The sequence below is a fragment of the Erythrolamprus reginae genome, chromosome 9 (assembly GCF_031021105.1).
Source record: "Erythrolamprus reginae isolate rEryReg1 chromosome 9, rEryReg1.hap1, whole genome shotgun sequence".
NCBI classification, from domain to species: Eukaryota; Metazoa; Chordata; class Lepidosauria; order Squamata; family Dipsadidae; genus Erythrolamprus; species Erythrolamprus reginae.
This window is the reverse complement of record NC_091958.1, coordinates 49,571,205-49,584,288: the sequence shown is the minus strand read 5'-3', so window position 1 is coordinate 49,584,288 and position 13,084 is coordinate 49,571,205. Positions and strand designations below refer to the sequence as shown.

General features: G+C 44.5%; 1 protein-coding gene across 3 annotated transcripts in view; it reads left to right on the top strand.

Moving 5' to 3' along the window:
• DCUN1D3 (defective in cullin neddylation 1 domain containing 3) overlaps positions 1-12,440 on the top strand; it is a 41,090-nt gene extending 28,650 nt beyond the window's left edge. For all 3 annotated transcript variants that reach the window (XM_070761236.1, XM_070761239.1, XM_070761237.1), the window contains 3 exons: positions 3,526-3,599; positions 8,032-8,564; positions 11,335-12,440. In XM_070761236.1, coding sequence (XP_070617337.1) covers positions 8,134-8,564; positions 11,335-11,830 — 927 coding nt within the window. In that variant the 5' untranslated portion in view covers positions 3,526-3,599; positions 8,032-8,133 and the 3' untranslated portion in view covers positions 11,831-12,440. The remainder of the gene's footprint in view (positions 1-3,525; positions 3,600-8,031; positions 8,565-11,334) is intronic.
• The last annotated feature ends 644 nt before the right edge of the window (positions 12,441-13,084 follow it).

Genomic DNA, 13,084 nt, shown 5'->3' with positions numbered 1-13,084 from the left:
CAGGCAGCGGTTTCCAACCTTGGTAACTTGAAAGACTTGTGGCCGTCAACCCCACAAGCACACACGCACCCTCTTTTGGCACCCAAGAGAAAAAAGCAGGGGCTAGACTAGAAAGCCCCCTCCAGCTCTATTCCATTCTAAATACTTTTAGACTTAAGCACCCAAATATTGTAGCAAATTGCAGAAGAAGAATTCCCATAAAGATTTCAATGTCAAAAATGAAAGAGAAAACAGATGATCGTCACGAGGAAACCTCAGATCATCTCCTTAGATTGTTGTTGGTTTGTTTTTATTTTTATTTTTTTCAAGTCTGGACTTGTCTGCTTTGGGTGCTGAAGCCTTTCATGTGAACCGTCATGAGTCACCGGGACTTGAACCTCCTCCAGCTGGTTTGCAGTTCCTCTTCCTCTCTATCTCTCTCTCTTTTTCTAGGCAACAAATATACACTGCTAAAAAAAATAAATAAAGGGAACGCTCAAAGAACACATCCTAGATCTGAAGGAATGAAATATTCTCATTGAATACTTTGTTCTGTACAAAGTTGAATGTGCTGACAACAAAATGAAATTGATTGTCAATCAGTGTTGCTTCCTAAGTGGACAGTTTGATTTAAAAAGAAGTTTGATTTATTTGGAGTTATATTGTGTTGTTTAAGTGTTCCCTTTATTTTTTTTGAGCAGTATGTGTTCTGTCGGGCTCTCTGGTAGACTCCTCCCAAAAATTCACAGGTATAAATTTCAGACACACACACGTTTGAAAATTCAAAACAATGTTCTTTATAATGAAAATTCACTTAACCTAAGCCCTCTTTTGGTATAGCAAAGAGCACTCGTCTCCAAACAAACTGGTAATTTGTACAAGTCCCTTATCAGTTCTGTGATACTTAGCTTGCAGCTGTGAGGCAATTCACAGTCCTTCTTCTTTCACAAAGTGAAACACACTTTGCTCTGGTTTAGTTTCAAAGCGGGGGAAAAATCAGCACACAAAAGGTCAAAGTCAGTAAAGCAGTCACGAAACACAACGATCAGATAATCCTCCACAATGGCCAAACCCACAGGCTGCTCTTTATAGCAGCCTCCCTAATGACCACAGCCCCACCCAACCACAGGTGGCCTCATTTTCTTTGATAATAATCTCTCAGTTGTTGTTGCCTATGCATCGCTCTCCGCATGCATGGCTGTATCATTAACTCTTGTTCTGAATCCAAGGAGGAGCTAGATAATTGATCTCCTTCTGAGCTGTCTGCCACACTCTCCTCCTCCCTGTCACTCATGTCTTCTTGGTCAGAGGAGCCTTTATCATCAGATTCCACCGGGGGGGCAAAACAGGCCTGCAGCATGTGGATGTCTCGCCCACATCCACAGTCCTTGGGGCAGGAGCAGGGCCAGAGCTAACCACAACAAGTATGCATATATTTTTTTCAGGAGAGGCAGTTCTCAAACCAAAGGCTACCTCTCGCTCCCAAACATATTTTCATGACTAGTGTGCTGGGGCGCAAGGAGTCCTCAACTTGCAACAGTTCTCTTAGTGACCGCTCGAAGTTACAACGGCCCTGGAAAGAATGGGACTGTTTTTCACGCTTAGAACCCTTGCAAGATCCCCCGTGTGACATGATTTACATTTGGATGCTTGACAGCTGCCTCCTATTTATGACGGTTGCAGTGACCTGGCTTCAGGCAAGCAGAGCCAATGGGGAAACCAGGCTGACTTCCCCATGCAGAGATTCAGTTAACCAACGTGACAAGAAAAGTCGTAAAAAAGAGTGGGCCTTCTCCGGGTCCCATCAACTAAACAATGTCGGTTGGCGGGCCCCAGGGGAAGAGCCTTCTCTGTGGCGGCACCGGCCCTCTGGAACCAACTCCCCCTGGAGATTAGAACTGCCCCTACTCTTCCTGCTTTCCGTAAACTCCTTAAAACCCACCTTTGCCGTCAGGCATGGGGGAACTGAAACATCTCCCCCTGGGCATGTTAATTTATATATGGTATGTTTGTGTGTATGTCTGTTAGTATATGGGGTCTTTCTTAAATCTTTAAATATTTTAAATTGTCAGATTATTTATGATTTGTTTCCACGTGTTGTGAGCCGCCCCGAGTCTTCGGAGAGGGGCGGCATACAAATCTAAGTAATAAATAAATAAATAAATAAAACAGATCAAAAATTACTCAACACATTTCTCACTTAACAACATAGATTTTGGGCTCGGTTGCGGCCATTAAAGGAGAACTCCCCTCTGTACGTATAATTACATACCAGGACCCAGATAGTTCGAGGCAATAATGCTGACTGTAAAAACCGCTTCGAAAGGGTTGTGAAGCACTGTGGAACAGTATATACGTGTTATTGCTGTTGCTATAAAGGTGGAAGAGGGGCGAATGACAAATAAAATAGAATAGAATTCTTTATTGGCTAAGTGATTGGACACACAAGGAATTTATCTTTTGTGCAGATGCTCTCAGCGGACATAAAAGCAAAAGATACATCATGAGCTGCAACACTTAATGATTGTCATAGGCAATCGGGAAATAATATTAATAAAAATCTTAAGGATACAAGCAACAAGTTACAGTCACACAGTCATAAGTGGGAGGAAATATGTGATAGGAATGATGGGGGGAAAACTAGTAGTAATAGTGGTGCAGACTTAGTGAATAGTTTGACAGTGTTGAGGGAATTATTTGTTTAGCAGACTGGTGGCGTTTGGGGGAAAAACTGTTTTTGTGTGTAGTAGTCTTGGTGTGCAGTGCTCTGTAGTGACGTTTTGAGGGTAGGAGTTGAAGGGTAGGAGGGTAGGAGGAAGGAAGGAAGAAAAAAATTGAGGGGGGTAGGAAGGAAAGGAAGGAAGGAAGGAAGGGAAGGAAGGAAGGAAAAAATTGAGGGAGGGTGGGAAGGAAAGAAAGAAAGAAAGAAAGAAAGAAAAAATTGAGGGAGGGTGGGAAGGAAAGGATGTGAGGGGTCAGTAAATATTTTCCCCGCCCTCTTTTTGACTCGTGCAGCGAAGAGGTCCTCAATGGAAGGCAGGTTGGCAGCAATTGTTTTTTCTGCACTTCTGATTATCCTATGAAATCTGTGTTGGTGGGGAAACAAATGGAAGAAAATGACATAGTATTTCCCTTCCCTACCAAGAAGCCGAGCACCAATGTTCTAAACAGATCACATTATATCCCAACAATATTATAAAACTTCTAAATTGATCTGGATTGCCTATGTAAACGCTCTAATGAAGGGATGTTCCACTGTGGTCCCTTTACAGTGTTTCTCAACCTTGGCAGTTTGAAGACGTGTGGACTTCAACTCCCAGAATTCCCCAGCCAACATGGACGCCCCTGCTCTAATGCAACTTGGTCTCCGCTAACAACCGGAGAACTTGTGATTGTCATAACGCAAGTGTTGATGGTCCTATAAAATATGGCTGGTCCTTATAGCATGCCGGCCTGTTTAGATGTGGCTACTGGTTAATTTTTTCTTTTTTAAGAAATGCATGCCATTGCTAAAATTTCTGAGTCCTTTTCTTTTTGCTTTCGCAGCCATCGGAAAGGCAACCAATTCCCATAGGAGGAGAGTCAGCCTAAATGCCTTCGTGGCCTTGGGAAGATGTCATGTAAGTCGTGTTTTGTTTTTTTGGTGCATTTAAGTAAAGTCGGAGTAGTCCATCATGTGGCGATGGCTGCATCCAGTTTTGGGCCGTGTTAACTGAGGGTGATGGAAATCGGACAGGGAGCTGCAGCGGATGTCTATATCTTGCTATTGTTGGAACGAATAGTCCACTCGTAAATTAAAGTCAGCACCTCTAAAGTCAGTTTGTAATGTTCATCCCAATAACATAAAGACAGCTGATCCCTCAGTGGTTCTCAACCTTTCCAATGCCGTGACCCCTTAATACAGTTCCTCAAGAGATAGAAAAAACTCCATAATTTTACTTACTAGGTATAAACAAACAGAAATATAAGAAAGATATTTTACATTTAGTTATTCATATGACGACAGCGGCCAGGATAGTATATGCGCAAAATTCGAAGGGGGAAGATATTCCCAAAGAGGAGGAGGTTATTAAGAAAATATTAGACTGCGCTGAAATGGAGATTATTATTATTATTATTATTATTATTATTATTATTATTATTTATTAGATTTGTATGCCGCCCCTTTCCGTAGACTCGGGGCGGCTCACAACACAATAAAAACAGTTTATAACAAATCTAATAATTTACAATTTAAAATATTTAAAAACCTCATTATTAAACAGACATACACACAAGCATACCATACATAAATTGTATAGGCCCGGGGGAGATATCTCAGTTCCCCCATGCCTGACGACAAAGGTGGGTTTTAAGGAGTTTGCGAAAGGCGAGGAGGGTAGGGGCAATTCTAATCTCTGGGGGGAGCTGGTTCCAGAGAGTCGGGGCCACCACAGAGAAGGCTCTTCCCCTGGGGCCCGCCAACCGACATTGTTTAGTTGACGGGACCCGGAGATATGATGACCAGACAGTTAAATAACCAAGAAGAATCTGAATTTTATGTGATTTGGAATGAAGTGTATACATGGATAGACAAAAAGAAGAATTAAAAATGCATATTAGTAGTATGGTTAGGATTTAATTTTTGTGTTTGTACTTTGCTTAGATATGAAGTTTATGTTTTATTTTATTTTTTCATAATAAGGTCATATAAAATTTCTTCTTTTCACTTAAAGTAATAGGTTGACTTAACATATTAATAATGTATTCTTTTTTCTGTAATGCAATTTGACTTCTGGAACAAGCGGGGTATCTGCAACCCCAATTTTATGTTAAATGTGTGTTTGTATGTTTTTAAGAAAATCAATAAAGTTTATTAAAAAAAAATACAGTTCCTCATGTTGTGGTGACCCCCCAACCATAAGTCTAGTGCCCATTCTCCCAACACAGCTTTAAACTGATTGGTAGGAAGGTCAGAGCCCCCCCCCCCACTGTAAACGCCTGATCGATCGGATTACAAAACTATGTTCCAAGGTGCCAGATTAGAAGCTTTAGTTCCTAACACCAGGGGAAATTTGTCTTTTCCTGTGGTCTTAGGCGACCCCTGTGAAACGGTTGTTCAACCCCCCCAAAGGGGTCCCAACCCCCAGGTTGAGAACCACTGCTAGGTAACAGCTGATGATGTTACCTAGTTAGGAAATTTATTTATTTATTTATTTATTTATTTATTTATTTATTTATTTATTTATTTATTTATTTATTTATTTATTTATTTATTTATTTATTTATTTATTTATTTATTTATTTATTAGATTTGTATGCCGCCCCTTTCCGTGGACTCGGGGCGGCTCACAACACAATAAAACAATTCATAACAAATCTAATAATATTCAATTTAAAATTTAAAATAGTTAAAAAAACCCCATTTTTAAGCAGACATACCTACAAACATACCGTACATAAATTATATAGGCCCGGGGGAGATGTTTCAGTTCCCCCATGCCTGACAACAAAGGTGGGTTTTGAGAAGTTTACGAAAGGCAAGGAGGGTAGAGGCAGTTCTAATCTCTGGGGGGAGCTGGTTCCAGAGAGCCGGGGCCGCCACAGAGAAGGCTCTTCCCCTGGGGCCCGCCAACCGACATTGTTTAGTTGACGGGACCCGGAGAAGGCCAACTCTGTGGGACCTAATCGGTCACTGGGATTCGTGCAGCAGAAGGCGGTCTCGGAGATATTCTGGTCCGATGCCATGAAGGGCTTTATAGGTCATAACCAACACTTTGAATTGTGACCGGAAATTGATCGGCAACCAATGCAGACTGCGGAGTGTTGGTGTGACATGGGCATATTTGGGAAAGCCCATGACTGGTCTCGCAGCTGCATTCCGAACATTTTTCAAAGGTAGCCCCATGTAGAGAGCGTTACAGTAGTCGAGCCTCGAGGTGATGAGGGCATGAGTGACTGTGAGCAGTGAGTCCCGGTCCAAATAGGAAAATGTCTCCAAGGGGAAAAGAAACAAAGCTTATAGAGCATCAAGGACATCACAGTCATGCTACTCCTCCCCGTCCTCCCAAACCACACTCTCTCCTAGCACTGATGACGTTACCTAGTTCGGCAACGCAACATCTGCAAGAAAAGAGCCAGGCTTAGACAGCACCAAGGACCCCTCTAGTCAATCCCGAGCTGCAAATATTGTTTACTGTGACTAATCCCTGGGGGGGGGGGGGGACGATATTCCCAGAAAAGGCTCCCCTTCTCCTCTGGGAACCTGCCAGGTGATATTCCCTAATGAATGGGGCCTGGAGCGTGCCCCTTCTGTTGGGTCTCACATGACGGGTGGATAGAACCAGACAGAGACAGCCCCGCGAATAACCCGGCCCCAGGCCATGAATTCAGGCATTGTGAAGCCATAGGGCACAGTTAATACTTGCATTACGACACCTTCCTCATTGTATCCATTCTCTTCCCCAACCCACAAAGCCTGTAAGTGAAACCCAGCTGGATTAGACTCTGTTTAATTCATTATCTTCCCACAACAGCCAGCTCGATGCCTCTGGGAAGCGCATGGGCAGGATACGAGCGCACCGGGGGCCTCCTTTCTCTCTCCCCCCCCCCATCCCTGTTCCCTAGCAACTGGTATTGAGAGTGATGCTGCTGCTGATACCAAGAAAGCACATCGCCATTGTGACGAGTAGCTATTGATAGCTATATTGTCTGTGTCAATCTCGCATCCCTTTTAAAGCCACGGACGTCGGTGGCTTAACTTGTCACTCAGCCTTGCAAGCCCGACAGCTTGTAATTTCCAGAATGTCAGCCAACGTAGCTCAGTCCTCAACGTAGCTGAGTCCTTCGGGATTGGGCGGCACAGAAGTCAAACAAATAAAAAATAAATAAATAAGCTTCCGGGAAGCTTTTTCTGATAAAATGCCCTTGACACCTACAGAGGGAAAGGAAGGGTCTCTTCAGGCAGAACTGAGTACAGTGATACCTCATCTTACAAACCCCTCGTCTTACAAACTTTTCGAGATACAAACCTGGCCTTTAAGATTTTTTTGCCTCTTCTTACAAACTATTTTCACCTTACAAACCCACCACTGCCGCTGGGATGCCCCGCCTCTGGACTTCCGTTGCTAGCGAAGCACCTGTTTTTGCGCTGCTGGGATTCCACTGAGGCTCCCCTCCATGGGAAAGCCCACCTCTGGACTTCCATGTTTTTATGATGCTGCAGGGGAATCCCAGAAGCGCAGAAACGAGTGCTTCGCTGGCAACAGAAGTCCGGAGGTGAGGTTTCCCAGCAAGGGGAGCCTCAGTGAAATCGCAGCATCACAAAAACACAGAGGTCTGGAGGTGGGGTTTCAAGGACTTCGGTGTTTTGCGATGCTGCGATTTCACTGATGCTCCCTTCACCGGGAAACCCCACCTCCGGACTTCCGTTGCCAGTGAAGTGCTTGTTTTTGCGATGCTGGGATTCCCCTGCAGCATCACAAAAACACAGAAGTCCGGAAGTGGGGTTTCCTATGGAGGGGAACCTCAGGGAAATCCCAGCAGCACAAAAACAGGCACTTCGGCTGGCAAAAGGGGTGAATTTTGGGCTTGCATGCATTAATTGCTTTTCCATTGATTCCTATGGGAAACATTGTTTCATCTTACAAACTTTTCACCTTAAGAACCTCGTCCCAGAACCAATTAAGTTTGTAAGACAAGGTATCACTGTATTAGCTGTCCCAAAGGTGCTTTTTTTCTGGTTTATTTTTTTCTTTGAAGACTTTTCGCTTCTCATCCAAGACGTTTCTTCGGCTCTGAGATTTTGCTTCTCTGAGAGCGGAAGAAGCTTCTTGGGTGAGAAACGAAACGTCTTCAAAGAAAAAAAAAACCCCAAAAGTCCAGCTGCCTCTTGCAAAATCACCCTTGTGCCAAGTCCATTTGGACCCTTAAAGTTCTTTCCCCCCCTCTCCTTTAAGTCCAATTTCAAAGCCTCAAGCCATCCAATTTTTATCCAAATGGATTTTAGGATTACCCTCAATATGATTAAAAGAAGGATTGATCCTTTCTTCCCTTCACCTGTCTTTCTTCCAGGCTGGCCGATTACCACTGAGAGCATGCAGAGGCCCAGGCAGCACCAGTGGGGCAGGCGTGTGACGGCGTGGGGGCTGCTCTAACCGCTGGGCGCTCTACAATATGGGCCAGTGCGTCACCAAGTGCAAGAATCCTTCTTCCACTCTGGGTAGCAAAAATGGCGATCGGGAGGCCCACGGCAAAGCTCACGCGAAGCGGAGCACCAATCACAAAGAGGAGCTCAACCTGGTTGGCAGGAAACCCTCTGGAGATATCCTGGTCAACGGGACGAAGAAGGTGGAAGCGGCTATAGAAGCCAACCAGCCTCCCACGTCCTCCGGAGATGCCCGGAAGGAACCCGTCTCGGGCTCCGAGGAATCGTTCCTCCACAGAACTGAGGAATTGTTCAGGAGGTACAAGGACGAGAGAGAAGACGCCATACTGGAGGAAGGCATGGAGCGTTTTTGCAACGACCTCTGTGTTGACCCCACGGAATTCAAAGTGCTCGTGCTGGCTTGGAAATTTCAAGCGGCTACCATGTGCAAATTCACAAGGTAAGCCCTGCGTGCCGTCAGAAACTGGGTATCTGGAGTCCCCTCAACTGGTATTAGTTTTATTTGATTTATTTTATGTACAGTGTCCCCTCAGTTTTCACGGGTTCAAAGTTCGCGAAAAGTCTATACCACGGTTTTTCAAAAATATTAATTAAAAAATACTTCATGGGTTTTTTCCCTATACCACAGTTTTTTCCCACCCGATGACGTCCTATGTCATCGCCAAACTTTCGTCTGCTTTTAATAAATATTTCTTTTAATAAACTTTAATAAATAAACATGGTGAATAATAATCTAAATGGTTGCTAAGGGAATGGAAAATTGCCATTTTGGGGTTTAAAGTGTTAAGGGAAGGTTTGTGATACTTTTCATAGCCAAAAATAGTGTACAGTGATCCCTCGATTTTCGCAATCTCGTTCTTCGCGAAACGCTATATCGCGATTTTCCCCACCCGATGACATCACTCTCTTCCTTCCTTTCTCATCTTTCTTTCTCTCTCTCTTTCTCTATCTTGCTTCTTCCTCTCTCACACTCTCTTCCTCCCTCTCTCATCTCTTTCTTTCCTTCTCTCTCTTTCTCTATCTCTACCCCTCTTGCTGGCGGGCGGCGGGCGGGTGGGCGGGCGAGCGGGGGCATCAGCGAGGAAGACCCAGGGAAGGTTCCTTCGGCCGCCCAGCAGCTGATCTGCTCGGCAGCGCGGTAGCAGCGAGGAGCCGAATCGGGGTTTCCCCTTTGCGTGGGCGGCAGGGAAACCCCGATCTTCGTCTGCTCGCTGCTGCTGCGCTACCGAGCAGATCAGCTGCTGGGCGGCCGAAGGAACCTTCCCTGGGTCTTCCCCGCCGCTCACGCAAACTCCACTATCTGCGCATGCGTGGCCATGAAAAAAAGGGCGCGCATGCGCAGATGGTGTTTTTACTTCCGCAACCCTACATCGCGAAAAATCGATCATCGCGAGGGGTCTTGGAACGGAACCCTCGCGATAATCGAGGGATCACTGTATTTACTTCCGCATCTCTACTTCGCGGAAATTCGACTTGCGCGGGCGATCTTGGAACGCATCCCCCGCGAAAAGCGAGGGAACACTGTATTCCATTTTTTTATGCCGCCCTTCGGCTTAAACTCAGTGCCGCTTACAACATGTTAGCAATAGCACTTTTTAACCGAGCCAGCCTATTGCCCCCACAATCCGGGCCCTCATTTTACCCCCCTCGGAAGGATGGAAGGCTGAGTCAACCTTGAGCCGGTGATGAGATTTGAACCGCTAACCTGCAGATCTAGCAGTCAGTTTTAGTGGCCTGCTGTGGGAAAAACTTGGAAAATGTCAGTAGCAAACATGTTCTCTGCCAAACACTGGGGAAATCTAGAAAAACCCATTGTTCTGACCCAGTTCCCCAAATACAACAAACCCTTTGAAGTTAACACAAAGATTCCTTGATTGGGGCCACCAGCCGCTCTGACCAAAAGGTTCTCTCTCAACCAGTCTGTCCAGCAGGGAGATGAATAGTCATCTGCCATGTTTTTTCATCTCTTTTATGCCTTTGGGACAGCCATGATCTGGATTAGGAGGTCTCCAACCTTGGCAACTTTTAAGACTGAGGAATTCTGGGAGTTGAAGTCCACAAGTCTTAAGTTGCCAAGGTTCAGACTCTTGAGATTCTCCATTGATTTGAACTATTGAAAATCAAACCTAAGTTGGTGCCTTCACTCGCCCCCCCTTCCCCTCCCTTTACACTATACCCTTTCTTTTTCCATTCCTCTCTTCTTACTTTTCCAGGTTTTTTTTTCCTCTTTGTATTTTTTTCCTTCGATAAACGAATTAAAAAGTTTTAATTATGTATTTATTATTCTATTTATTTATTTAATTCAATTTCTATGCCGCCCAATCCCGAAGCGGCTTGCAACAATATAAAAAATACAAAAAACAATTAAAAAGAAGTCAAATATACAATTTTAATTATCAAACTCATGATAAACTAAACAGTCAACGTGCATGGGTAGCATTCATACAGTTTGGGCATGCTGGTTGTTAATTCATGGCCCCCAGGCCTGCAGGTCTTCGTGGCCTTACAGAAAGCCATTAGGGTGGGAGCAGTACAGATCTCAGGGTGGGGGGGGAGTTGATTCCATAGAGCTGGGGCAGCAACAGAGAAGGCCCTCCCCCATGGACCAGCCAACCTGCATTGCTTAGTTGACGGGATCTGGAGGAGGCAACTCTGTGTGCTCTTATTAGGTGTCTGGGAGGTGGCAAGAGATAGTCCCGTAAATAGTCTGGCCTTGATTTAAACTTAATATTAACCGCTCCAAACTTGACTGTAAAAAATATGACTTCAGTAACCGAGTTGTCAAAGCGTGGAACTCATTACCGGACTCCATAGTGTCATCCCCAAACCCCCAACACTTTACCCTTAGATTATCTACGGTTGACCTATCCAGATTCCTAAGAGGTCAGTAAGGGGCGAGTACAAGTGCACTAGAGTGCCTTCCGTCCCCTGTCCTATTGCTCTCCTATATCTCCTATACCTTTCTTCTATTCCTGTATCTCTTCTATTCTTTCATTGATATGTTCTATTACTACATCTTCTTTTCTATTATTTCTTAGATATATTTTACTATGAGTATCTCCCTCAATAACCATCATCATGTATTTTACTATGTGTTATATAGATATATACCCACTAAAACCCTCATTGTGTATTGGACAAAATAAATAAATAAATAAATGTAGGGTGAAAAATCAAACCTAACTGCCATCTTTCCTCCCTGCCCACAGGATGGAGTTTTTTGAGGGTTGCAAAGCAATAAACGCGGACACCATCGATGGGATTTGCGGCCGGTTCTCCAGCCTCTTGAATGAAGCCAAGCAGGAAGATAAATTCAAAGACCTCTACCGTTTCACTTTCCAGTTTGGCTTGGATTCGGACGAAGGCCAGAGGTCGCTCCACCGGGAAATAGCCATCGCGCTCTGGAAGCTGGTTTTCATGCAGAACAAGCCTCCCATTTTGGACCAGTGGTTGCACTTCTTGACCGAGAACCCTTCGGGTATCAAGGGCATCTCCAGAGACACCTGGAACATGTTCCTCAATTTCACTCAGGTCATCGGGCCGGACCTCAGCAATTACAGCGAGGACGAGGCTTGGCCCAGCCTCTTTGACACGTTCGTGGAGTGGGAAACGGAGCGACGGAGGAAGGGGGAGGACGAGGGGAGCCCCGCCCGCTTGGAGGATTTACAGACAGCGTCCCCGTTTACAGACCATCACGCGGCCTGACAGTTTCGACAGCGGCAATTGTCCCCCGCCCCGTCCTCACCCTCATGGCCCGTAAGCTCAGAAAACTCCTCTGGAATTTACAGACTTCTCCAGATTTTTTCTACTTTACACCTTTCTCTGCCTTGTAATTTGAAAGGGCTTTCAAATGCTGTATCCATATTTTAGGCACTTTCTTTTCAAAATTGGGTTATTCCTGTTTCTCCTCTCCCCAGAATGTTTAATTCTTCCCTTCCCTTCGGTTGCGAGTTCAATGATTTTATTTCCAAATGTTTTTCAGGCTGGTATGCTTCTATACCCCAGGTTACACAACTTTCAAAGAATATATATATATATATATATATTCATACACTTTTTCCTGGTGAGGTTAAATTAACATCACTAAATTATTATAGTGCCAGATTGAAGTTCTTCATATTTTTTTTTTAAACAGAGCAGGCCTATACTGTGTGTAGTGCTGTTTACATTGTTGAATTTTTTTTTTTTAAGGTTGTGATAATTTTGAGATTTATACCACGATTGATAACAGTGTAAAACTGTTCAGGGCAAATGCGTTTAAAATTCCCAGGCAAAAACTATGTTGGAAGCCAATGAAAGCAGCATTGTACTGTTACCGTTGTTGTTGTGGTGGTTAATTTTGTAGCATGGCTGATTTTGTTTGCGAAGTTAGCACATTGACTGGACCAATACATACACACACACACACACACACACATATATACATATATATACACATACAGAGAGAGAGAGAGAGAGAGTTCCTGCCTGCCAGCTGATCAATTGATCAACCTTTTGGACTATCAGCCATGATAGTAGAGCACTAAACAACCAAGATTCTCAAAGGTGGTTAGAAGCATGTAAGGCAGGGTTTGGCAACTTTAAGACTTGTGGACTTCAACTCCCAGAATCCTGCCCACCCCACCCCACCCCAGCCAGCATGGAATTCTGGGAGTTGAAGTCCAGGCGTCTTAAAAAGTCACCATCTTTGGGAAATTCTGTTGTAAGGCTTTTCACATAGAAATATCCAGCCCGAAAAAGCAGAATAAAGACAGTTTCCCCCCGTAAAACAGGCAACTGTCACCCTTTTTCTCTGATTCTCACCCCTCGTGCTGAAAGAAAACCACACTGCCTCAAAGAGCACATGTACCTGCCAAATTTCGGCATTGCCGTTTTGAATATTTTTTGGGTAGGTGGGGAGGCATGTATTGGGTGTGGCAGGCCAGGGAGATCTCAGCCTGCCCTGGAAACAGCTGCTCT